At 34.4% G+C, this 23,921-nt stretch overlaps 4 protein-coding genes across 5 annotated transcripts; 2 read left to right on the top strand and 2 right to left on the bottom strand.

Annotated features, from left to right (window-relative positions):
- Positions 1-55: 55 nt before the first annotated feature.
- On the bottom strand, positions 56-21,394 carry LOC106136554 (acylphosphatase-2). 2 transcript variants are annotated; one of them, XM_013337144.2, is made up of 5 exons: positions 21,391-21,394; positions 1,625-1,657; positions 1,409-1,536; positions 1,206-1,315; positions 56-662 (listed from the first exon to the last, which is right to left on the bottom strand). In XM_013337144.2, the coding sequence occupies exons 3-5, from the start codon at positions 1,469-1,471 to the stop codon at positions 545-547; spliced, it is 291 nt and encodes a 96-aa protein (XP_013192598.2). In that variant the 5' UTR covers positions 1,472-1,536; positions 1,625-1,657; positions 21,391-21,394; the 3' UTR covers positions 56-544. The 2 variants fall into 2 exon arrangements, with proteins under 2 accessions (XP_013192598.2, XP_013192606.2); XM_013337152.2 differs by lacking the exon at positions 21,391-21,394 and having other exon boundaries at positions 1,409-1,657.
- LOC106136583 (succinate dehydrogenase cytochrome b560 subunit, mitochondrial) lies at positions 1,921-3,014 on the top strand. The gene is made up of 4 exons (XM_013337181.2): positions 1,921-1,983; positions 2,068-2,128; positions 2,211-2,443; positions 2,633-3,014. The coding sequence occupies exons 2-4, from the start codon at positions 2,106-2,108 to the stop codon at positions 2,917-2,919; spliced, it is 543 nt and encodes a 180-aa protein (XP_013192635.2). The 5' UTR covers positions 1,921-1,983; positions 2,068-2,105; the 3' UTR covers positions 2,920-3,014.
- On the bottom strand, positions 3,871-18,024 carry LOC106136573 (transferrin). Its single transcript, XM_060945406.1, has 15 exons — positions 17,870-18,024; positions 17,246-17,348; positions 16,015-16,154; positions 13,400-13,518; positions 9,179-9,338; positions 7,974-8,131; positions 7,506-7,713; positions 7,010-7,172; positions 6,427-6,553; positions 5,797-5,981; positions 5,380-5,473; positions 5,191-5,269; positions 5,016-5,111; positions 4,581-4,843; positions 3,871-4,051 (listed from the first exon to the last, which is right to left on the bottom strand). Exons 1-15 carry the CDS (start codon positions 17,931-17,933, stop codon positions 3,959-3,961), a joined length of 2,052 nt encoding a protein of 683 aa, XP_060801389.1. The 5' UTR covers positions 17,934-18,024; the 3' UTR covers positions 3,871-3,958.
- Positions 19,429-23,921, top strand: LOC106135306 (probable E3 SUMO-protein ligase RNF212). Its single transcript, XM_060945630.1, has 8 exons — positions 19,429-19,534; positions 19,619-19,683; positions 19,769-19,888; positions 20,304-20,430; positions 21,383-21,492; positions 22,917-22,994; positions 23,471-23,559; positions 23,804-23,921. The coding sequence occupies exons 1-8, from the start codon at positions 19,429-19,431 to the stop codon at positions 23,919-23,921; spliced, it is 813 nt and encodes a 270-aa protein (XP_060801613.1).

Raw genomic sequence — 23,921 nt, forward strand, 5'->3', positions numbered from 1 at the left:
ATTAAATATTTAATAATGGCAACACACAAATTTGTAAATAAAGAAAAGAAAACATATGTACCTTAAGATTTTATATTAGAAAAGAATAAATTATAATACGTAGGTATTTAATACACTGAAAAATATCACACAGGTACACTTATACCATTGTTTCTACTAATTTATACGCAAAACCACCAGTAACTTAATATTTAGAAATTCATAATAAATATTGTGAAAAAATTAAACAAAAATAACTTTTAAGTAATTAGTAGTGAAATTAAATGTTTCTTCTTTTAGGCGATGGGCTAGAAACCTTTCACAATGTCAATCTCAATTCCATGATAAAGCTTGTACAGCTTAAGATGGCATTTTATTAGTTCCATCTACTTCATAAGGTTTAAAAATGAGATGTATTTATGTGATGGTTCAAAATGCAACAAACCCATTGAAATTAAAATTGCTCAGCAATTTGACATTAATCAATCAAACTTAGTGAAGAATATGTTCTAGTGGTTCAGATATAAATCTTGGGAGATTGCACAATCCTCTAGTGATAATAAAATTAATCTTTGACAATACTGAAATTGTCAAAGCTATACTCAGTTATCTCCTTTTGGTTTCTAAATTCAGCCTTTTCGATTCTGCTGCTCGGACTCCCAGTCGTTTTCAACCACTGCATCCTAGGAATAGAGAGGGTATAAATCAAATTAAATAACTAAGAAAGAAATAAAAATTAAAAAAGAGCAAATTTAAAGGTATGTGTCAACGAATGATATAAGCACGGCCACCACTGAATAAATCCAGGAGCAAATTAGCAAGGTTCTGTGTGAGAGAACGTGGCCAGTAAAAAAAAAATCTTACATTCATCCATCAATCAATTTGGTAATTTTGTGTCCCTTTAAATAACGATATTGGCAGAATCTCAGAAAGTCCGTTAAAAGCCAATAGTAACAAAATACATTTAAGTTTTGTTCCTCCCGTAATATTAATTACTGACGAATTTAATATAAAAGCTATTAAAATTCCTTGTTCATTACTTATTCACAAGATGATTAAACTATGTAAATATCAGGTTTGAAACTCAGTTTGTGCTTTCTGGGTAACTGCCTGTGACTATGATTCTAATGTGGAAAGTAAGATAGCTGTTAAGGAAGTTGCTTTGTTTTAGAATAGTCCAATCTACTTTTTATATTCAAGGAAATAAATGCATATGAAATACTTACATTGTTTCAATTTTATCCGGTGGCCCCTGCATGTGTCCTAAGACAGTTCCTTCATCAGTATTTTTACACCAGCCACGGAGTCCCAGTTTCTGGGCTTGTTCTTTAGTGAACTGAAATAAGATTTACACAGTTTATTGAGCCACAAAGACTAAAGGGCCTGCATTTGTCTTATCAAACTTATCGGCTAAATATAATATAAGTACCTTACGAAAGAAAACTCCCTGGACTCTACCATAAACTTCGAAATCGGCGGCTCTCATTGCCATTGCGACAGTGGCTGCGGTAGTGCAGTTTACTCTCAAAACACTGACACCCGTCACAGCCGTTAATACTAAAAAACGAAACATTAACTGAAATATATAAATGGATCTGGCTATTTAAGTTAGGTAATTAATTTGAATTGAAAAAGAAATATCTACAAGTCAATCTATTTTCTTCATTTTTCAACTTTTCACTTGACAACCTGACATTGACACTGTTTGTTTTCGGTTCATTTCACGATTCGTTTCACTTTTTTGCCATGATTAAAATATTAGTTACTCTGAGAAGTCTTGGATGAAAACCTAATAAAGCAGTTATCTCATGAATAATTTCTAAGTAAGAAGAGCATGGATGCGACTAAACCATGGATGTTGAGAAATACATGACTAACCAATCATAAAATGCAAAATTCTTAAAACAAAATTTAAATCAACGGAACATACTAACTGCGTACTTTTAGATCTCGAATTCACGAAACGTCAAATCAACGTCAGCTGTCAAATCGTGAGACTCAGTGGTAAGAGGAAAACTTGTTTTGTTTTGTAATTTAAAGAAATACTCTCCAGGAATCTAAATAATTAACTTTTCTTTATTATTACAGTAGCCTACGACAATAATAAATATTCATCAAGTAAAACAATGGCATTCTTTTCTTGCGGAAGGTTAGTATGCAATTATTATGTAATAGTTGTTTTGGTGCATTTTGCGTGGCTAAGGTGAATAATGCATAATTTTACATTTCAGATTGGCCAGTAAACCTGTGCTTTCAAGTTTAAGTAGGTTTCCTACGATCTTGGGCACTGCTCAGTATGCTCAGGCGGCCGGAGTCCCTAAAATAACATACAAACCATATGCTCCGCCGAATGAGGAGCATCACGACATAAGAAATGAAAGGCTCAAGCGTCCAATGTCCCCACATTTGACGATATATGCCCCACAGTTAACCAGTATGTTGTCTATCACACATAGAGCTGCAGGTTAGTGATTTTCTTTTAATAACCTAAACTAAGTGCATCAACTTGAATTAGCATAAGTTTCATCAATGATAATGTTATTTGATGGGAACATTAGACCTCTAGAGTCCTGGAAACTGGCCTTCTTCATAAATATTTTCAATAGGAGATTTGCAGAGAAAAACAGAAGTTTATAGTATAATTCTATTTCAGGTATGATTCTTTCTGGCTATGCCGGCGTCCTAGGCATTGGGGCTTTGGTCCTACCCAACGACATTTCCTACTACATTACTATTATTGAGGGTCTGAACTTGTCTCCCGCCACTCTGTTCCTGGCAAAAGCAATGATTGCAGCACCGTTTGCCTATCACTTTGCAAATGGCTGCCGACATTTATACTGGGATACAGCAAAGGGACTGACCATAAAGGAGGTTTACACAACAGGCTATGCCATGCTCGCTGCTTCACTTGTGATAACAGTATTCCTTGCTGCTTTATAATTATGGATTAATTTCTCATTAGCAATCAAAATTCCGAACTGGATTTAATTTATTTGTTACCGTATTAAGTGATAAAATAAAAATGTTGTAAGCTACATGGTTTGTTTATTTAATTCTTAGATGATGGTTAAGTAAGCCATAGTCAAACTTTCTGTCATTAACTATCTATAAAGATTTTTTCTAGTTTTAGGGACTTCTGATTAATGAGATATTTCACTAATTTGTAAAAAAGCTGGCACATAGAAAATATCATGGCTTGTCTTGACAAGGGAAAATTTGCAAGACAATAGATTCAAAATTGAGGATGCTGAAGCCCAAGTCGAGAGAAATAGATTATTCAAAGATAAAGAGCTCTTCAGGTATATGAACATTTCCTCCTCCTAAAATTTCCATTCGAGAAATCCATTGGCAGTTATAAAAGCAGATTATACTAAGGGTCTATAAATCATTATGATATGATTAACCCATCTATTCACTACTTAGTCTATGTTATCAGGTTTGCTATGTTAAAATGAAAAGATAATTTTATCTCACTTCAAGATTGCTTAAGGTTTCAACAAATCCATTGAAAAGGTTTTTTTTAAATGCAAATTATTAATTAACCTATTGGCTAATGAGGCTGGATAAAAAACTCGGGCGTGCTTTTTACGTGCGCATGACAGTGGTAAGGAATCAAAATTAAAATGTAAATAATAATTTTACCACGTCCAAATTTTATACAAGAGTTACAAATGATTTTGATATAAAGATATAGTTAGGTACCTATTACACAACTTTCAATCTAACCAATGTTGGATAACCAAGGTATTTAAGACAGATCTCTTTAAGAGTAGGACAGGAGAAATATAAGATGGGAGTTAAAGCACAAGCTAAACAAGTAATTTTTTTTTATTTGTAATTTTTGACATATATCAAAATTCAGACTTATAGATTGAGATGAGATTCGGCAACCATTATTAAAAATTTTATTATATTAAATGTACATAAAAGTCTCTTACAAACTATTGGATATTGCTTAGTCTAGTTGAATTGTAATTACTTATACTAATCCACAGTTAGAAATGACATCGTGGATAGTCTTGAATTTGTCAAAATCAAACTTCTCCGTTGTAGCCAATCCTTTAGCAGCATTCTGAAAGAGAACAAGTTTATTAGTTTTACCAAGTAAGCTTACTTTTTCATCATCCTTTTGGTGTTGTGGTTTCGTCTCTGCGGAAGAGCCCGGGCCACTTTTTGGCATGTACCAACTAGTAATTACACTTTCAATTTGTGTTATTCCAATTGTGGTCCTAATGTAAGAAGAAGCTGTTTTTCTTATGATCACGATATAAAATTAGGGATATTAGTCGATCTATTAACAAACTTTGATCATCTCTTTCTCTCTAAGTCATCATAGCCAAAAAGATAGATCGAGAGGGAAGATAAGATCTACGCATCTTCAATGTTGAAATGCCCCAAAGGTAAATACTACTATAAGCAGAGCAACTCTTGTTCAGACAAGAGTCTATAGACGAAGTTTAGAAGCGTATTCTTTCTTTTTTTATGGTGCAATAAAGAGTCTTTCTATCTATCCTATCTTTCAGGGGAACCTGACGATTTTCAACTAAAGATGTTAACCGTGATGATTATACACTTCTTAAGGTAAAGTTGTAGGTACGTACATTAAAGAGGACGTTGTTATTCTTCAAGAATTCGCCGTAAATGTTGAACAGATCTGATCTGGTATCCAATAACTGGGCCAGACTCAATGGAGTGTGTGCTATAGAAACGTCAGACATGCTGGTCTTTGACGCTAGCCAAGTCCTGGATGGTGCCATAACAATGTTACAAGTCTCGAAGTTGGACAATTTGTCTCGACCTCCAGACTCTCTATTTAGGCAAAGTAATTCATATTGGGATTCGTCGTAGTCTTTCAAATCTGCACCTGGAAGTTAAAGCGTTTTGAGTTAGAATATTTTATTACATTTATGACTCTGTGAGGCGAGAGAAGTATCCGACGGTCGAAAGCGGAAAGGTAAAGACTCTGCTACATGTGTTGTAAGACCTCTGTCACTGTGAAAACCGTGAATGTCACTATTACTATTTCTTTTACTTACTAGAAACGAATGCTATATCGCCACGTCCTTCTTGAAGGCATTTGAGAGGATTATTGTCACTAGCACACTGTTTCTTCAGCATGGATATGTCATCACCTGTAGAAGAGGAGACTGATGAAAAATGAGGAATTTTAATGTTAAAAAACATTTTACTATTTTCGAAAGCAAATTTTACCTTTTGGATTATTTTCTGGCTTATCAACACCGGGCAAGCATGAGCCGGCAGAGAAGAAATCAGAAAGTTTTTTGACGCACTGCAATAAAGAAAAGTTTTTATTATTTTGTGCTGAGTTGAAGTGTAGTTTGCGGATATATAATGTGAGTAAGAGGTCGAATAAAGCTATCACAGATGTGCTATCGTTACCTGTCCAGGTTCAGAAGTGATTTTTCCTTTATTGATGAGGTAGAACAAAGGAGCGTGAAGGCCACTGAAGGTTCCGAAAGAACTATGACATGATCTAAAAATAAAAACAATAACAGCATCACGTCAGTTATCATTTAAGACTAAAGAGCACAGGCTCAAGTATTGATCCCTGTGGAACACCGATATTGTAAGGTTTTCCAGAGACTCTTGAATTTTACCTTATTGAATTCCCATTAAGAATTGTTCAAATTTATATGTGACTAAGCATTCGTGCACTGCACTTGCACTAAATTGTTGTGTAATTATTTATTCATATTTAAAAACGATATTTTAAAAAGATGTTCTTAATATTTCGTTCAAACTAGCCGAAACGTTTTTAACACATCTGATAAGTTACAAAAATTGAATCATTCATACCTTTTACCCCGCAAGTCATCAATCGTCGTGTAAGTAGAACCTTTTTTGACAACAGCAACTGCATAGTTAGGAGTTTTCTTTTCCCCATACACCTCGTGGAAAACTGGATGAAGACCATATTGTTTGGCAGCGGCTGCTACTCTAATATCGTCTACTGCGGCTAGGTCAGAGCCATTGTCTTGGACCTGATTGAGATTTTAAACTGTATTAGGTATAGTCCCTTACGGTAGGTATAAAATATAAGTCTATTGGACGTGACTTGACTTGCCAGTCAAGTTCAATGTTACTAGTTATCACAGTTATTTTGTTGTGTTTATTACTTCGCCAAGGCGAGTTATTTCTCGTATAAATTTTTACATTTCCACTTCCCTTTCTATCTATCATACTCTACTGATTTAATTCATCGGCCGTGTTTTATTTTAGTACAAGATTCCTTTTAAAATTAATACTATTTTCAAGCGAAACTCTTGTCCAATATGTAAGGTTCTTCTGCAAAGGTTGCGGAGGAAAGATATGAAGGCTTTGTGTGAAAACCTGATTTACCCAATCCAAGATCATAGGTAAAGGTACCTCACTAGAGGTAAAAAAGACAATGTAAAGCGAACCTTTGAATATTACAGTAATACATACGCTTCTCAAGCAGTCCTTTTCGGAAGACTCCTGCACACAGTCCAGTATGGGTCTGATGTCGCGGCTGAATGCAAACACCGACATCGCTCTGCACTTAGCGAGGGCAACGCTTGATGTCACACACATCCTACAAACAAGTTTTGTTGAGTCTTTAATGTGTATTAACATTTACATTTATATTTAATTGAAAGCTTTTTTTAGTATAGTATAGATAAAGTCAATAATTCCTAGCGTTAGTTTTGATTCTATATAAGACGTTTCATGATTCAATCAATCTATTTGATCTTAAATCTGGTTTGAGTTTGAATCATCTTTCATTATACCATCAAAAAATATGCAATATATAAAAAAATCATTATTATTATAATTACTGTTTGAAAAATTTACAGCACGTCCATGTTCTTGCTCATCATTCATCTCTGTGTAATTAGCTTTCTTTAAAGATTTTACTTGTTTAATAGTGTCATTATCTGTTATGTGATTTTTCATAGAAAGATCCAATAAGTTTCTAACGTTTACTTTGTTTTCAAGAAATTATATATCTTCCTACAATTCGTTGCACATGAAATCAATATAATCGTACCTTACTACCAATTCTGGCACGCCATGCCCTCGTTCAATCACCTCTGTATAGTTGGCCTTCTTTAAATAATCCACTGGCTTTATAGGGATGTTATCTGCTACGTGATGGATCTTCTCAGACAGACCCAATACGTTTGTGAACCAGCTCGGCTTTGTGCTTGCACCTAAACATTTTAAACAGTTACCAAAAAAGAAAATTATTGATGATGGAATTACAAGATTAAAAAAAAATAGACTCAGCGAATTGGTCTATACAGATTCATGAAGTAATCAATTAGGTATATGATACGATTTTAATTTTTTTTTATGGATGACAATTTTTTCGAAAATCCCACGACGTACTTAATATCACTGATGACATCAAAATTAGAAATAGGTACTTTAAGTAAGTTGTAATGTAAAATCATGTCATCCCATATATCATACATCGTTTTAGATCAATCGTTAATTGTGTAACATTTTATATATAGTTTAAACATTAAATACATTGAACTTACCGGCGTTAGACAGTTGTTTGATTTTCTCTCTCAGCGGCGAGAGTTGAGCCAGAACGTCATTATGACCAAGCAGACCCTGCCAAGGCCTAGCCGCCCACGAACAAGGGTTTTTGTCGCCAACAGGCACTTTAGACCCGTCCACACAGAGATACCTGAAGTTTGTCGGGTCCTCTGGTGAAGGATGGGCTGGAATAGTGCCTAGGGCCAGCTGAAACGTTTGTTTAACTGAAAATGACTGCTATTGAAGAGTTCAATTTGTAGGTTATAAAAAAGTATAAATTAGTTTTCAGGAGCAATTGACGTTTGGGCGGTTTCCAATCAGCATCTGAAGAACTTGATCTTAGTTCATCTTGTGAAGACTTGACAAGACGTTTTATCAGAACTGATAATATTGAAGTTGATCCTAAATAAGTATGTGTTCCGAGAACAAAATACATAAAAAATTAAATAACAGTAAAAATAACTTACGCCAAAGAATTTGTGGACATAAAAGACTTTAGTGAAAGCGACTTCGCCACCATTATGGGCAAGACATTTCAGGGCTCCTTCGTAACCACTGAAGTCGTCAGGGTAGTCACATTTATTAGGATGTTGACAGAGTGAGCATAGTTGACTGTAATGTTGTTCTGAAAACATATTATCATTATTAGATCCTTATGTAGTTGCTTCTCTTCCCTTGTGGATTGTAAAAACCAATCAAGGGAAAGGCAAATTAACTAAGGATTCTCCTTTTGGGCGATCTATTCTTATCTGAATATCAATTCCATCATTAAGCCATACAGCTGAACGTGGCCTTTCAGTCTTTTCGAGACTATGTTGGCTCTGTCTACCGTGCAAGGGATATAGACGTGATTATATGTATGTAGGTATGTAGGTCTATTTAACATCTTTTTAGCCTCGTCCTCTCATGATATTGCTGCATTGTCTTCGATCACAATATATCGAAGCGCTTTGTAAGGAGTAGATATTTAGACGTCTTTTAACATGTAGGTACATAGATTACGTTCAGCTGTGCGTCTCACTTGCACAATAAGAAATTTAGTGGGTTAAGATTCTATTATAAAGGCTTGTAAAGGTTTTCATTTGTAGTAGGGACCAGAAATTAATTTTAGTATGTCCACTTAATTTTGGCGTATTTCCAATCAGAACTCATAAAGATTAGACGTCTGGTTAGTACCTGGTGTTTGGGCCTTGATTAATTTCAATATTTAGCTTCACGGAATGTCGCGGGAGATAAGTTTATATTTATTCAAGATCAGTATGAAAAAATCCCCCAAGCGGGTAAGAATAACTCTCGGAAAAAATAAACTAGGTAGGTACCTACTATTCATTCCATATATGCTATTGTTCACATCGGGGTCAAATGAGAGGTCCGGATCAAATTGATTTATTTATCTGTAGCGAAGGTGATAACGTTTTATTATTTTGGTGTATATCCAATTTATTGTCGTATTTATAACTCGCCGACATGTATATTTATGTATGAAAATCATTCTACAATTTAAAAAGCTAAGTAATACTGGCCAGCGAGAATGCACAAACCAAATTATAACTTAAGTAATAAGTTATGTTTTTCTAATATCTGTCTGATGGTAATGCAGATGATACCTAAGGTGGTGCAAGCTTAAGTATGTCGTTCATTTTCGTCTTTGTATAAACAGGCATTGACTTACTCCAAGCACTAGTGGTTTTTGGATCTGGAGACCAGGTGCCGACAATGCAAGATTGTTTGAAGAATGTGGATAACGCCTTCAGCTCATTTTCTTTTGGCGATATTGTGTGATCGTTCATTTTCGGGAACACAGAACGTTTCATAAGCATTGTCAATGGGATCTGAAAATAAAGTTTACAATTATGAATTTGTAAAAACAAATTAGTATGTAAGTAGGTATGCAAGTTGCTCTTTCTTTACAGTAATAAAAGAAATAATAATTATAATGAGAGATAACTTGTGTTTTAAACTTATGGTATACTAGCTGCCGGTTACGGCTTAGCCCACGTTATATGTTAATGTAGATTTAACAGTAAAAAGTTATCAAGAACTAAACGAAATTTAAACTTATTAAGCTAAGTGTATATGTTTGTGTATAGTAACAATACAAATATAATACGCGAGCAAAGTTGCGGACGGACGCTTAAATAAAATAATATAAGAAGTGAAAACAAAAAAATACCACATAAAATACTTTAAAATCCATTTCGCCTTCGAATAAAATAGATTTACGAGTTACTGAAGCCGTAAAATTAATGTGATAAGCCATGTAAACACACCTGTCCAAAAAATAATTTATTGTCAACATAAGTGTAATTTATTTTCTGTACCTAGCAGAAAATAATTCGCTGAGCATTTTGTTTTTCATATTTATTGCATTTACAATAAAGTGTGGATAGTGCCGTGTGGTTCCCAGCACTTTATAGAATAACTTCATTTGTTTTCCATCGACGTAAACTGCGACTAAGCGAATAAGCACATGCATCTAGTGAATGTTTTACCATTTTATATGGGTTAGGTTCCCCTGCAAATGTTGCGTCTATCGGGCTCATGAATTGTTTCGAGTAATCACCTGACTCACCCAATCCAGAATGAAGGGCAAAAGGCGCACCCTAGGCTCCTCTTTAAAGTTGTTTATAAGAGAGGTGACGGTGTTATCAGGATTTACAGCAGTATGAAAAAGATTGCCGTGTGGTTCCCGGCACCATTACAAAAAAGAATAGGACCACTCCATCTCTTTCCCACAGATGTCGTAAAAGGCGACAAAGGGATAAGCTTATAAACTTGGGGTTCCTCTTTTAGGCGATGGGCAACCTGTCACTATTTGAATCTCAATTCTATCACTAAGCCAAACAGCTTAGCGTGGCCTATCAGTCATTTCAAGACTGGTGGCTCTGTCTTCCCCGCTAGGGATATAGACGTGATCATATGTATGTATGTTAAAAAGATTCTTCTCTATTTTGGAAAGTTTGGGTTTCAAATGAAAGCTACGAAAATATTGGCTACTTATTTAAATCCCACCCCAAAAACGTTTATTTTTCAGACGAATCACCCAAAATCCGACTCGACCTGTTGTACCTATGTTAAATATTTATATAAAGTCTACACGCATCACAGCACAGATGTTCGCATGATTTTTGCAAAGTTGTAAAACTTGTTTGGTTTTGAGTAAATATGTTGAAGCAAGGACCTTCTACGTGCTGGTATGAAAGCTCTTATATATTGGTCGCTCAAATACCTATATTCATGGAGACTATTCACTCGTTCAAGTTTGACATTTGGAAGCTCTTTGGGTGGTTACAATAGTTCTAATAGTAGGTGCCTATAATTTTTGGCGTATGCTGTGGTTGTATAAGGTCAAAGCTTTTTATTTTCTAAGAAAACTGTTGTTTAAATAAAAAAATGTTTAATTATGTGTAAAATTTTGAAACAAACCTATTTACCCTTTTTTGTGAAATCTTCTTCAGATTGTTTCTTGTTACGTGTTATATAATCTGTGATACGGTATTGTCATAAAATACTATATACATAAAATAATATAATACCTACAAGATGAGCACCGTGAATTATTAACCTATGTTAAAAAAAGTACTTAAGTGTCATAAACGTACGAATTACTATACGTCTTGTATCGATTGTTAGTAAGTTATTAATATACATATATACACACAATCACGTCTGTATCCCTTGCGGGGTAGACAGAGCCAACAATCTTCAACAGACTGATAGACCACTTTCAGCTGTTTGGCTCAAGATAGAATTGAGATTCAAATAGTGACAGGTTTCTAGCCCACCGCTTAAAAGAAGAATCCCAAGTTTATAAGCCTATCCCTTAGTCACCTTTTACGATAGCCATGGGAAGGAGACGGAGTGGTCCTATTCTTCTTTTTATTGGTGCCGGAAACCACACGGCATAGTAAGTATTGAAATTAAAAACAATCTACTATATTGAAAAAACAGAAGCGTTCTCAGCTTTATGCATGTTTCAGTTAAATTATACCGAATGGGTATTTTAATAACACCGCTCAGGTATTCCGCGCGCCACCCTCATGTCATGCCCATTCATATTGCGCCGTTGATCGAATTACAATCAGTTGTTTATACGCACCGACAGTAGGAACGTCCGAACGCTTCCAGTTTATAAGGTAACAACAATATTTGTATGTCTTTTTCAATTTACCTTTCATCGTAGGTTTTTCACGGATGCTTTATTAAGCTTCAAAATTTGAAAAACGCTAGCAAATTAAAACGTTAATTAGCAAATGAAGCGAAGGAAGTATGAAGAGATCGTGGCAAGTGGAAAGAGGTAGTTTCTGCCTACCCCTCCGGGAAAGAGGCGTGATTTTATGTATGTATGTATGTAATTCTTAATTGCAGCGTATATGTACACCTCTGTCACAACATTCTGCCTCTCGAAGGATCTCTTTGGTGGCGATCAATATAATTTTGTTTCTAATATGTTTGATGGGCTGTAAGCTGTCACTATTTTAATCTAAATACCATCATTAAGTCAAACAGCTGAACGTAGCCTTTTGGGTATTAGCAAGTTCGCTGGCTCTGTTTGCCCCGTAAGGGATGAAAACGTGATTATATGAATATATGTTCTATAGCTATCCATTAAACGTGAGTAATTAAGTATTTTCGATTTCTAAATCTTCTAAACGTTTAGTTAATACGTCCCAGCGTTACACGCTTATCAAAAATCTTTCGCTAACGACGTCACGCGTTTAGGCAAAAGCTTTAAAAACACATTTTCCACATATAACCGTAATATCAAACTGACACAACGAGACACCCCTTCGGGGGCCTGACATGATATGTGCGAGATAAATCCGTTGTTTGAAACGAAAATGTGGAAAATACATGATACTGTAGCAAATTTCCGTCCGACGCGTAACCTAATTTGCCTATAGATTGCGCACGTCTGTTATCGAATATCAATCGTTCGTTCGTCAAAGTCAATGCTGCCAACACAAAATAATAAGGGTGTCTATAATGGAGACGTTGTATTTTCTATCGATATTGCGCCCTGAATAGATGAAGAAAACCTGGCTGGAAGTTAAGATAATGATCGTGTCTGAAAACAGTGCAGGCCGGATAGAATGAAAAGAGAAATATCGAGTAGCTGCCCCGAAGTGTACCGGCGGAACAGATGAGAGAGAGAATATATGCTGTATTACTTCAGTGTCGGTGATAAAGTATTAAAAGTATAAGGACATACAAAGCCTGACTTTGGATGATATTATACAATTTACATGCAGCTTTAATGCTATTATAAATTGAAGTGTGGATTACTATCCGACAAGCGACTAACCGAAAACTGTCGATAAATATTTTTGCAGCATGTGCGAGTAGTTTAAAGTATAAGAGCATGTCAGCATGAGTTGAGTTTATTTTGAGACTAAAAAGAATTTCTATGAAATATCTCTTACATTTCGTTTCTATCAAATCCGCGATTCATTTGTACAATTTATTTGTACTTTCCCGTTCTTTGTTCCTGTATACCTTCCATTCGAATACAGCTATTTGTGTTTGCACGGCAAACGTTTACGTGTTTCTTTTCGCAATTCTCGTTAATTCCACACGAAATTCTTTTGTGAATTCGCAAAGGCTTTGTTTTATTTTAACATTATTCAATTCTATTGTAGAAAAATCTTTTAAGAAACACTCAGTTGGGTACGCTAAGAGCGAGAATTCTAGTGAAGTCGTGTAAGTAAAATAAATGTCTTTTCTTGGATCCCTCTTTAATTACTTTTGGACACTTGTTCGTGAACTTTGAGAGTAAGTACACAGTGTGCTCTTCTGGGTTTTCTTTTACTGAGCAAATCAAAATTTACGAGTCTTAATGTATCCTTTGAACACGTTTCTAGCTGAAATAGGTATTTTTAATAATGTTACTCACCTTATATCCCACGTTCCTGTTGACCCCGGTGTGACAAGACTTCAATCCTTTAAGTCCATCTAAGCTATTGATCGGCAAATCCTTGTGGACCACTATGACGGCTTGGTATCGGAATTCCGCTGTCAAAAAATATGTTAATAAAAACTAATTTTTATTTATTTGTGTTTTCTGATAGGGTGAATGAGAACTAAGATTAAAAAGGATGAACGTCGAAAAGGGCGACAAACTGTCAGGACTCTTCCCCCGTGTGTACTCTAAATAGCGTAGCATTATAATCGGGTACTTTATTTATCAAATAAAGTACCCGATTATAATAAAAAATATAAAAAAAATATTACAAAATATTCACAACAGCTTCGTCAACATCAAGGTAATACAAAATAGAAACAATCACCAAACAAACAAATACATTTAATCAAAAATACCACCCCGGACTGCACCCGGCTCAAAAGTACCCATTAAACTTGCCGCATTCCCTCTTTGTAGCGTAGCATGTTTTTGGACAGACAAAAGAAGTTGTCGGTTCAATATTGATAATAGTTGATTGCAAAGGTTGTGGAGGTCTGACTTACTAAAACCAGGATCGTGATTATAGGCGTACCAGCCTCTTATGAGGACTACAGAGAGGTGAGAACGCAGGTTGGGGGTAAGGCCAGGAAGTTCACGAAAATAAGTTTTCAGGAATCGTGGTATGAAAGAAGCAAAATGGCTCTGCCTATCCCTCCGACATTTAGGTAGGCAAAGGCATCTTCGGGGAATTGGTCGAGTATAGATGTTACACGTGTCGGAAAACTCAATATGCGATTGACAAAAAATGTCGATGTTTTCAAGTGTCCCAATAGGATTGATATTGGAAAACTGTTGAAGTAGAATGCAAATAGTGATTTCAGTTTGTGACAAACCCAATTGTTCCCTAGAGGTTTCAAGAGAATAGAGAAAGTTGTTTATATTTTTCGGGCCTCTTGACAAAGTGAACGAAATATTTTTTTTTGCAATATTGGATAAAATGTTCGTATAGAATACGAAATACTACACTGCAGTGTTAATTTATATGTTCTCAGTCACTCACATCAGAACGAAGAAGGAAAATGAGTGGTTGAATAACAACTTGTTTTATCACTTCTAGAATGGATTATCCAATCATATTATTAAAAGCTAAGTAATGTTATTAAAAGCTAAGAAATATTTGGATTTTATTTTAGACCAATAATATACTTAATCAATTGCCAATAAGTACCTATATAAGACGAAGATAGACTAATATTACCTTCTGTATCAGAGATTATATAAAACAATTTTAGAGTGTATTTTAAATTAACTATGATGACAATTTTCTAAATTATCATTATTGATTGACATAAAACCTTTTTCCTATGACGCAATGACATCAACTTGAGAGCTTCGATATTTGATGTAAACGAACGTTATCTATAATTTGAATAATAAAATCGTCACGAATAAGTGCCTGATATAAGTGTCAGCTACTTTCATAAAAAAGCATCACTTTAAGGTAAAGTAAGTTAGAATATTATCTCCATTCTAGAAGGTTTTAGTAATAAAAATCGGTATTATGTAAAATATTATTCCGAATGACATATAAGAATAAGAAAAGACCTTTTAATCCACGTTCGAAGCTGATCTTTGGTAACGAAAATGGTTTTTTTTTCCTACATAATGGAGCCGTGAGAACGTTATTTACCTACTAAATATGCAAAGAATGTGAACGTGTATTTTGAAAACACATTTATTACACGAACACATACTAGATTGGTACTATATATTTATGATATATTTTGAAACAGCTTCTATTAGCGAAATATTAATATATATTAATCACGTCTACATGATAGAAAAGAGGAAATTTAAAGACTTAAAGACCATGATCAGGTGAAGACATGCATACATAAATCACGTTTATATTCCTTGCGGGATAGACAGAGCCAGTAGACTTAAAAATACTGACAGGCCATGTTCAGCATATGGCTTAATGGTAGAAATAAGATTCAAATTGACAGGTTGATAGTCTATCACTTAAAAGAAGATTTCTAAGTTTATTAGCTATTCCTTGATTGGCTTTAACGATCTCCATAAAAAGGGAAGCAGTTGACAGATAAGGTTTTTCGCCGCCTTTAACTAAATGTTAACGTTAACGTTAAAGGTGACTAAAGGCAAGAGAGGGAGGGGTCCTACTCTGAAGCTCGGGGAAGCCAGACAGCATCATAGTCAGAGCCAATAGTCTCAAAAAGGCTACCACCACGATCAGCTGGATGGCTTAAAGAAGACATTAAGATTTATGCCGTGTGGTTCCCGGCACCAATACAAAAAATAATAGGACCAATCCATCTCTTTCCCATGGATGTCGTAAAAGGCGACTAAGGGATAGATTTACAAACTTGAGATTCTTTTTTTTAGGCGATGGGCAACCTGTCACTATTCGAATCTCAATTTTATCTTAAATCCAAATAGCTGAACGTGGTCTATCAGTCCGCTCAGAACTGTTGGCTCTGTCTACCCCGCAAGGGATATAGACGTGATTATATGTATGTATGTATTAAGATTCATGTAGTAGGGGTTCGTAGGAACTTCTTATTAACTTTTTATTTTGTTTAACTTACCGTCTGGCTCATCGTCGGTCCTATACTCCTGGAAGAGGACGAAGTCTTGGTTGGGTATCTTAGAAGCCACGTACATGTCCTCGGGGTCTACCGGCACAAAGTCGGCTTGGCGTTGCTGCACGTAGGAAAGGCATTCCATTCTGTATAAAAATAAAAATGAATTGTACAAAATCCTTCAAGAATCCTTTATCTTTCAAATATCTTAGTTTCGTGGATGACTTGGTTACTATTTTTTTTTTTTTATAAACTATGGTTACTCTTTTGTAAGAAAGGAATTCTAGAGATAATCCTTTATTAGTTACGTCAAGAGCTGATTAAGAAAATGAAAAAAACCGTGGGGTTCCTTATTTCTCCTGGTGTTTGACCCGTTTATATTCTCTCGTCGCTGGAGACGAGCCCCGATTGGTTCCTTGAGCAAAGTTATTATGACATTTGAATCTGGCATTCATATTATTAAGTGAAATGTAAAATCATAGGGATAGGCTTACAAACTTGGGATTCTTTTTGAGGCGATGGGTTAGCAACCTGTCACTATTCGAATCTCAATTCTATCACTAAGCCAAAAAGCTGAACGTGGCCATTCAGTCTTTTCAAGACTGTTGGCTCTGTCTACTCCGCAAGGGATATAGACGTGACCATCTATGTATGTAAAATAAAAGCATTCTTATCAGCAAAAACAGTGAATATGAAGCAGTATTTAAAACGAAAAGAAAACATAACTTAAACCACAGAGCGCATAGAACACAAACGTTGCTACAATAATAAACTTCAGTCTTGTTACAACTCCTTTAATATTTGTAGAACAATAGAAATTAAATTGTCGTGGGGGAAACCGTATGCGATAAGTTTTGTAGTTCCAGAAAATTCACTCTGCGGAATTTTGGTGTAGTAGTTTGTATTTTATTTCGCTAATGTAGCCGTGCAGCTACAGGGAAGTAGAATTATTGTGAATTTCAAAATTTTATTTCTCTACAACATGAATCAAATAGTTATCAAAAGCTGTTAGCTCTCATTTTGATAACTTTTAGTTTTTCGAAATTGTGTATGCTAACTTTGGGTTGCATCTTCAATTCTTACGTTCATACCATCTAACTTAGCCAAATAAGCCTTTTAATGAACGAAACCGCATCGTTGTCTTACGTAAGAGAGACAAGACACAAAATTTTGATCATTCTTATTCTCGCTCTCTTCGTTGCTTGACATGATTGAATCTGGAAATACGAGTACTCACCTATCTCTCGCTGCTACACATTCTAGGGTTGCTTTGCTTTTCGTTTCTACTTCTAGCATCTGCTCGCAATCTTTTAAAAACTGTGCCGGCACGCATATTTTGTCTGCAAAATAAACAATATGAGAAATAATATCCTTAATAAATTTAATTATGGAACCATTTTTTTTTAATTGCGTTACTTTAAGCAGGTATATTTTTATTTTTATTGCGGTATATTTTATCAAAATCATTTAATGTACTAGCTTTAATTTAAGAAATTGTTAAGTTGTTTTATATTTAAATTTATATTTTACTGACATATTTTTTCAGTAACATTTATCAAAGCAAAGAGAAATTCAGGATTTTCTTTTTTAAAATCGCTGTTCTATTTTATGTGGCTGTCAGCTAATTTATAAATTAAAAAGAAACAACCGAAACAGATTTTGTTTTAAAAATTAAAGGTGGGCTTTCATTATATATTCAGCTAATTAATTAACTGTCAAGTTGACCCTCTTTGTACTTCCAGCTACAATACCTTCAAGTAGGAGTAACATTTACGATATTTTATTATTAAAATAAACATTAAACGACAAACCACTTAATCCGCATATTCACAAAAAAAGAAACAAAAACAAAAATACGTACACGGAGATTTACAATGCACACACACGATCAACGCTATAAGACACGGTATATATTTTAAATTCATGGTGTGTGACCACAGGCAATGACACTTGCCGATATACTGCCCGTGATCCGATCAGTGTCTACTTTTATAAACATTGAATATGAACATCTTTGTATTGTAGACGAGCACACACGGAGGGAAGTGATAACTGGAATTGATGCAGTCTAAATGCGAAGCTGATTTTTTTTTCTTGATATAAAGTTTTGGAACAGATTATTCTAAAATTTGGTAATAACTACGAATGTTTGATAAGGTATTTCATATATTAGTGTGATTAGGTACTAATTCATGCTCTTAAGGTGAAGAAATTCGTGAGGAAGCCTGTATATTAAGCCAACGGATGAGTAACCAAGATCCTAGCTGGGTTTAGCTTTCCTTTAAGGTTAAATTGCGGGCAGTAGTGTTCTTAGACGTTTCGTATAGTAACCTGATTTAAGTTATTATAAGACTTACGATCTATGATGATTACAAAATATATTTATAAGAATAATAATTTTTGATTTTAGATTTTCCAATTGGGATAAGTCTACCATTGCAATTATTTTTTAAACCCAGATACTGTATTAGATTGTGTATATTTTGTGCGATTAAAAGTTTACAAATAAACAAACAATAACCTCTATTTTGTGAACTCCTAATAAAAAAATTGTCTTCATTTTACTGGATAGGTGTTCCAACCTTAATGATAAGTAGAGTTGCTGAACTCATGGCAAAGCTGTAATGTTTTATGAAACAACTGCTCGAGTATGCATAAAGGTGGCAGTCATTACTCGCAAGGGAGCGTGTTGGATTTATTATGCAGCCAGGCCTAACGTGAAATTAACTATTTTTTAGGGTCAACTTATCTCATGTTCCAACCAAGGTAAGGGCTACCTGCACAATGGGTGGTTTTGTTGCGACTTGGAAGTTACAACATTCTCTGCTTAATTTTGCCATCATAGTCAATTAACACAAAAGAAGAAAAATTATATTTTTGTCTAGAGATGAAATATGTTAATAAGTAATTAGTTTGGGCGGAAATTGATATTCTCAACTACATTGATAGTATGTACCTATGGCAGTACTTAAATATTAATTAATATATGTATATAAGGACCACAAAAAGAAATGTAATATTTCTATGAAAAACTAAAAGAATTAGATAATAAAAAGTCTCAAACTAATTTGCCTCAAAAGAGGATATATTGACTTATTTTTAATAAGCTCATGCATAACTCACTTATGCGAGGGTGGCTAGCAATAAATATAAAAAAAGAAAAATGTTTCTTAAAAAAAATTTACTTCTCACTGAATATGCATGGAATTATGCTAACAAAAAAAGAAAAAAATATATTGTGCCAGTTTTTCTAAATTCGAATGTATGAGCCCTACTTACACCAATCTTTTTTGTACTATACCTTTATAAAAAAAATATGTTAAAAAATGGCGCGAGCTGTCAACATTTTTAAAAATAGATCAAAAAATAAGATGCATGTATTAAAAGTTTTTGAGATAATTAACCCGTAAATAATTGAAAATGGATTGGATTCATTGCAATAATTGTTTTTCTCAATTAGATCCTGGCATAACTCTTCATTTGACATCTTGTGGACATATGTTTTGTAATAATTGTTTAAATAATGGTAAGTTCCTTCATTTTATGCGTATTTGTTGTTAATATAAAACATATATTATTTTTTTTAAACAGAAATATTTTATCTTTTTAGGATCTCAACAAAGCACATGTTTAATATGTCGTTTGCCTTGTTCAATTATGAAATTGGTACCTGATGTAAGTAAATTATTAAAGATTTTTATTACATATCTTTAAGATTGTTTTTGTAATGTGTAAGTTAAAACTCAACAATATTTTATAGATGAAACCAGAAATTCAAGACTATTTTACTGAGCCGGAAGAGATAATCAAAAAATGTTGTGAAGTATTACAGTTTCAGAAACAACACAGGCGGAGGCTTCTTTCATATTTATTTCAGTCGGTAAGCATTTCTCGTGTTTTACAATAAATTATCTAAGGAAAGTCGAGGAAATATTTGTTGCTGAGTCTTTTTGAGTTTCCATAATTAAATAGCTAAGGCGAAATTAATCGACACCAGTACCTAACTCCCTAACTAAATTACTGTTCGTTACAATTATCTGAAACTGTCCTTAACTAAAGCTGTTCTTTGTGGAGTAAGTTGAAACTATCTAGTCGAAGATTTAATTAAATGGCCGACTTGGCGACCATTAAGAGAGAATCACTTTATATGTGTTTAAACTAATTCGTCCGCTAAAAGTGTAGCCTATAAGTATCAAATGTAGATAGTATGCGTATATTAGTAAAGTATAGATGTTTTGAATACTATAGTGTCATACATTTCAAGGAGTTTTTCTAAGAACTTTTTGTATTTCTAGACAAAGAAATTTTACACGGCCAGAACGGAGTTAAGGCGAATGACCGAGTTGTGCCAAAAACAACACAAGCAATTGAAAGAGAATCAGAAAACTATCAAACATTTGGAAGCACAGATATCACAGTCAAGTAAGTGATATACCTACTTAATAGAATATTTGAATTTTTCTTACTTAGCTGCAATCAAATCAAAATGTATGGGAAACCAAAACATATGAAACAGCTGATTTTATTTTCGCAGTTTCGACGTTAGTCCCATAGTAAAAGTTGTTCAGTTTTGTATTCTGAGTCACATATTAAAAATATTCAAATTTAATGAAATTGAACATGCAGAGATGAAAGGGATCGTCAGCTTTTGTTTGGGGCTTCGCTCCCGTGGAAATATCCAGAAAAAAGGATCTTATTTTTGATATTGAATAGGTATAAGTCTTTCATAAAGTTGTTGGTTATAAGGCAGCTCGCTACAGAATTATAGGTTCTTTTTCAAGTGAAGGTTAACATTTCTACTCATTTCTTTCACATACTTATTTGTATGGGGTTTGTTTCATGCATGATAGTTTGAATTGTGATATGACAGAGAGACTATTGGAGCCGGTGGGTTTCTGTCTCGTTGTACTACAAGGCTTTAAAATACTCTTGACATTTTTATTTTTGTTCCAAAATAAATGTTCCGCATGTTATTAAGGTTTTTCCGTGTAATTGCAACATTCGGTAAATTATCTAAAAAGACAATTGACTAAACCATACCTTTATGTTTGTAAACATTTAAACAAAATTTAATTAACAAAATATTTTAAATTTATTGTGCTACTAATTTTTGATTTGAAATAGATATGCTTACCTAGGTAACATATTGTAAGTATAGTAACATACTGACAGGGGCAGACAGAGCCAATAGTTTCGATTACACTCGAAGGTCAACCGCACCTTTAGAGTTGAGAATCAGTTAGTGTCAAACAATTCAAATTATGTATTTATATAATATTTTGACTGAAAATGATATTTGCTTTCCTTGTCAGCTAGTGTCTTGCTTGACCAGAGTAGGTAATATAAAAAAAAACAAATTTATCTTTTATTTCAGAACAAACATCACCATTCAATATTCCTATATCACCTGTTACTAACGTGTCACCTAATTTTTTGCAAGCGACGCCTACTTACAAAAGGACAGCTAAAAGTACTCCATATAGTGTAAGTTTATATTTTTTACTTACAACTCCTACTGTATATTTAAACATACCTACATATCTTCTACGAAGTAGACACAGAATAGTCAGTCTCGAAAAAACTCATAGGTCACGTTTAGCTGTCTAGCCTAACGATGGAATATAGTTAAGATTCAATTACAGTGAATTATTGTAGCACATCGTCTAAAAGAAGAATTCCAACTTTAAAATCCTTTCCTTTGATTGACTTTTTGTGTGAGCGGTAAGATAAGCAGCTGGTACTGGTATTTTCGCTTCTAGACTATATGGAAGCTTGCTTTAGATCTTCTTTTTCCTTCTTGGCTTAAGTCTTGGTTACATCGTCACCTCTCTGGAGAGGAGCTCAGGACATGCCTTTGACCATGGATCCTTGATTGGGTGAGTCAGGTTTTTACACGAAGCGACTCCCATCTGACCTCCACAACCTTTGCAGGTAAACCTACCCTGTATTGGATCCATGGTTACACATCTAGTTGCCTGAATGTGCAGTTTTCCTTACGATGTTTTCCCTCACCGTAGCTGGCTTTAGATGATTGTGCTTAATCCCTTAGTCGACTTTTATGACATACACGGGAAATAAATGAAATGATTCTATTGGCCGGGTCAAAACATATTTTTAATACTTGTTGTTGGGAAAAGGGAACTTGGAATTTCCCCGTATATCAATATTGATAATAATTACACGCACAACTCGTTTTTATCAGTTAAGTTGGTATTTACATTACTTAATAATACTTACTTATCGATGTCTTTCTATGCCGATTAACAGGGGTGTTATTTGAGTTATTTAAGTTAATATACACAAAGGTAAACCTATTTAAGAGAGTTATGAATGTGGATGAAGCGAAGGAAGTATGCAGAGATCGTGGCAAGTGGAAAGAGGTAGTCCCTGCCTACCCCTCCGGGAAAGAGGCGTGATTTTATGTATGTATATAAAACTATTTTTAAATACTTAAGTGGCTAGTCTGTGGGGTCGTATTGTTTCCTTAATTGATTACTTTGATATATTTGTAGGCAGAGACTTAATATATGGCGGATCCCAGAGGGGTTAGTGCGAGATTTACTCGATCAAACGCGTCGAGCAAGTAAACGCGAATTTGTATGTGATTTGATCAGCGCCACCTAGTGGTAACGCGATGGCACTAATGCACTCTACGCATTTGATCGATTAAAACTCGCACTAACCCCTCAGGTACCGAAGAATAGAATAGATTTATTTTAAAAATTGGATACAGGGTAGCACTTATTGACGTCACAGCATGGTAACGGTGTAGTGTAGTAGTGTAGAGTACATCTTTACACTTGCAACAATCCTCGCAACATTCTTATGCCATCGTCCACATTCGTAAATCTTTTCACTTAAACTTGTCGGTAGTTAAAATATACATAAATCGTGTTGTTCCGTCACAGCAGCCGTATCAATCTAACCTGGTGACCCCGTCACGGATAAGCAAACAGAGGACAAGCAACTTTGGTTCTCAGAGTCAGGTAACTAATTAAATTTATCTAAATTAATTTAAATAGGTACTTAATTTAACCAGTCGGAAGAGACCTTTGAAAGCGCCCTTTGTTTAGAAAAACTATTCAATTTAGCTTTAAAAAAATTTAAGAGTTTGTTATGGGATTCTAACTCGAAAGTACTTTATTTTGTGTTCTAAATATATTAAACGCAAAGATGAGTGACTGATTGATCTATCAATGCACAGCTAAAACTACTGGACCGATAGAGGTGAAATAAGGTATGCACATAGCTATGATGCTTTCAGCTTAGATTACGAAATGTATCAAAATGGTTTGTGTAAGGAGTTCTACATTATCTTTGCTTCATATACTTGTATATGTATATATATGACTATATTAATTGTGTTATATATAACTAAGTTATAACAATATTAACCCGTTGTATTGTTTCCCTAGACGGTGTAATGTAGGATTGAAACTAACATTTCTGTATTAAATTTCAGCGGTCTAACACGTCCCTTAAGATTTCATCGACAGTGTTCACACCACCGACGCCCGAGTCAGTAGGGTACAGCGACTTTTTAAAGAATTTGTAATGAATGGTATCACGCCAAATTATGATGTTGCCAGCGACGCTAAAGCGAATTGTGTTTAAAAAAAAAAACAAAAATTGACATTGACGTTCGATTTATTTTAAATTAAAATTAAATTTATCATCAGCCAGCATGCTTTCACAAATTGTGTTACTTTTTTATTGATTTGCAAAGAATCGTAAGAAATTGTTGTAATCTGTGACGGATTTCCTAATAAGAAATATTGGTCGGTTTATTTTCTAGGTCCTTCCTTAGTCAATGCAGCAATGAGTCAGGCTACCTGTCCAACAGCCCGGTGTTGTATTGCAACGGCTATGACCGAAAATGTACATTCAATAAAAAGAATTACATTAAGAAGTAA

The sequence above is a fragment of the Amyelois transitella genome, chromosome 8, assembly GCF_032362555.1.
Source record: "Amyelois transitella isolate CPQ chromosome 8, ilAmyTran1.1, whole genome shotgun sequence".
Taxonomy (NCBI): domain Eukaryota; kingdom Metazoa; phylum Arthropoda; class Insecta; order Lepidoptera; family Pyralidae; genus Amyelois; species Amyelois transitella.

Coding starts and splice junctions, on each gene's coding strand:
- LOC106136583 (XM_013337181.2), top strand. CDS start 2,106: ATGGCATTCTTTTCTTGCGGAAG. Junction 2,129..2,210: donor GCATTCTTTTCTTGCGGAAG/GTTAGTATGCAA, acceptor TTTACATTTCAG/ATTGGCCAGTAAACCTGTGC. Junction 2,444..2,632: donor TATCACACATAGAGCTGCAG/GTTAGTGATTTT, acceptor ATTCTATTTCAG/GTATGATTCTTTCTGGCTAT.
- LOC106135306 (XM_060945630.1), top strand. CDS start 19,429: ATGGATTGGATTCATTGCAATAATTGTTTTTCTCAATTAGATCCTGGC. Junction 19,889..20,303: donor TTTCATATTTATTTCAGTCG/GTAAGCATTTCT, acceptor TTGTATTTCTAG/ACAAAGAAATTTTACACGGC. Junction 23,560..23,803: donor AGCGACTTTTTAAAGAATTT/GTAATGAATGGT, acceptor TTTATTTTCTAG/GTCCTTCCTTAGTCAATGCA.
- LOC106136573 (XM_060945406.1), bottom strand. CDS start 17,933: ATGAATTTAAAATATATACCGTGTCTTATAGCGTTGATCGTGTGTGTG. Junction 9,339..13,399: donor ACAGGAACGTGGGATATAAG/GTGAGTAACATT, acceptor CTTTATTTTCAG/ATCCCATTGACAATGCTTAT. Junction 5,270..5,379: donor TCACTTCTGAACCTGGACAG/GTAACGATAGCA, acceptor TCTTTATTGCAG/TGCGTCAAAAAACTTTCTGA.
- LOC106136554 (XM_013337152.2), bottom strand. CDS start 1,552: ATGTTTCGTTTTTTAGTATTAACGGCTGTGACGGGTGTCAGTGTTTTG. Junction 1,316..1,408: donor AGGGAGTTTTCTTTCGTAAG/GTACTTATATTA, acceptor ATCTTATTTCAG/TTCACTAAAGAACAAGCCCA. Junction 663..1,205: donor CCGGATAAAATTGAAACAAT/GTAAGTATTTCA, acceptor CTCTATTCCTAG/GATGCAGTGGTTGAAAACGA.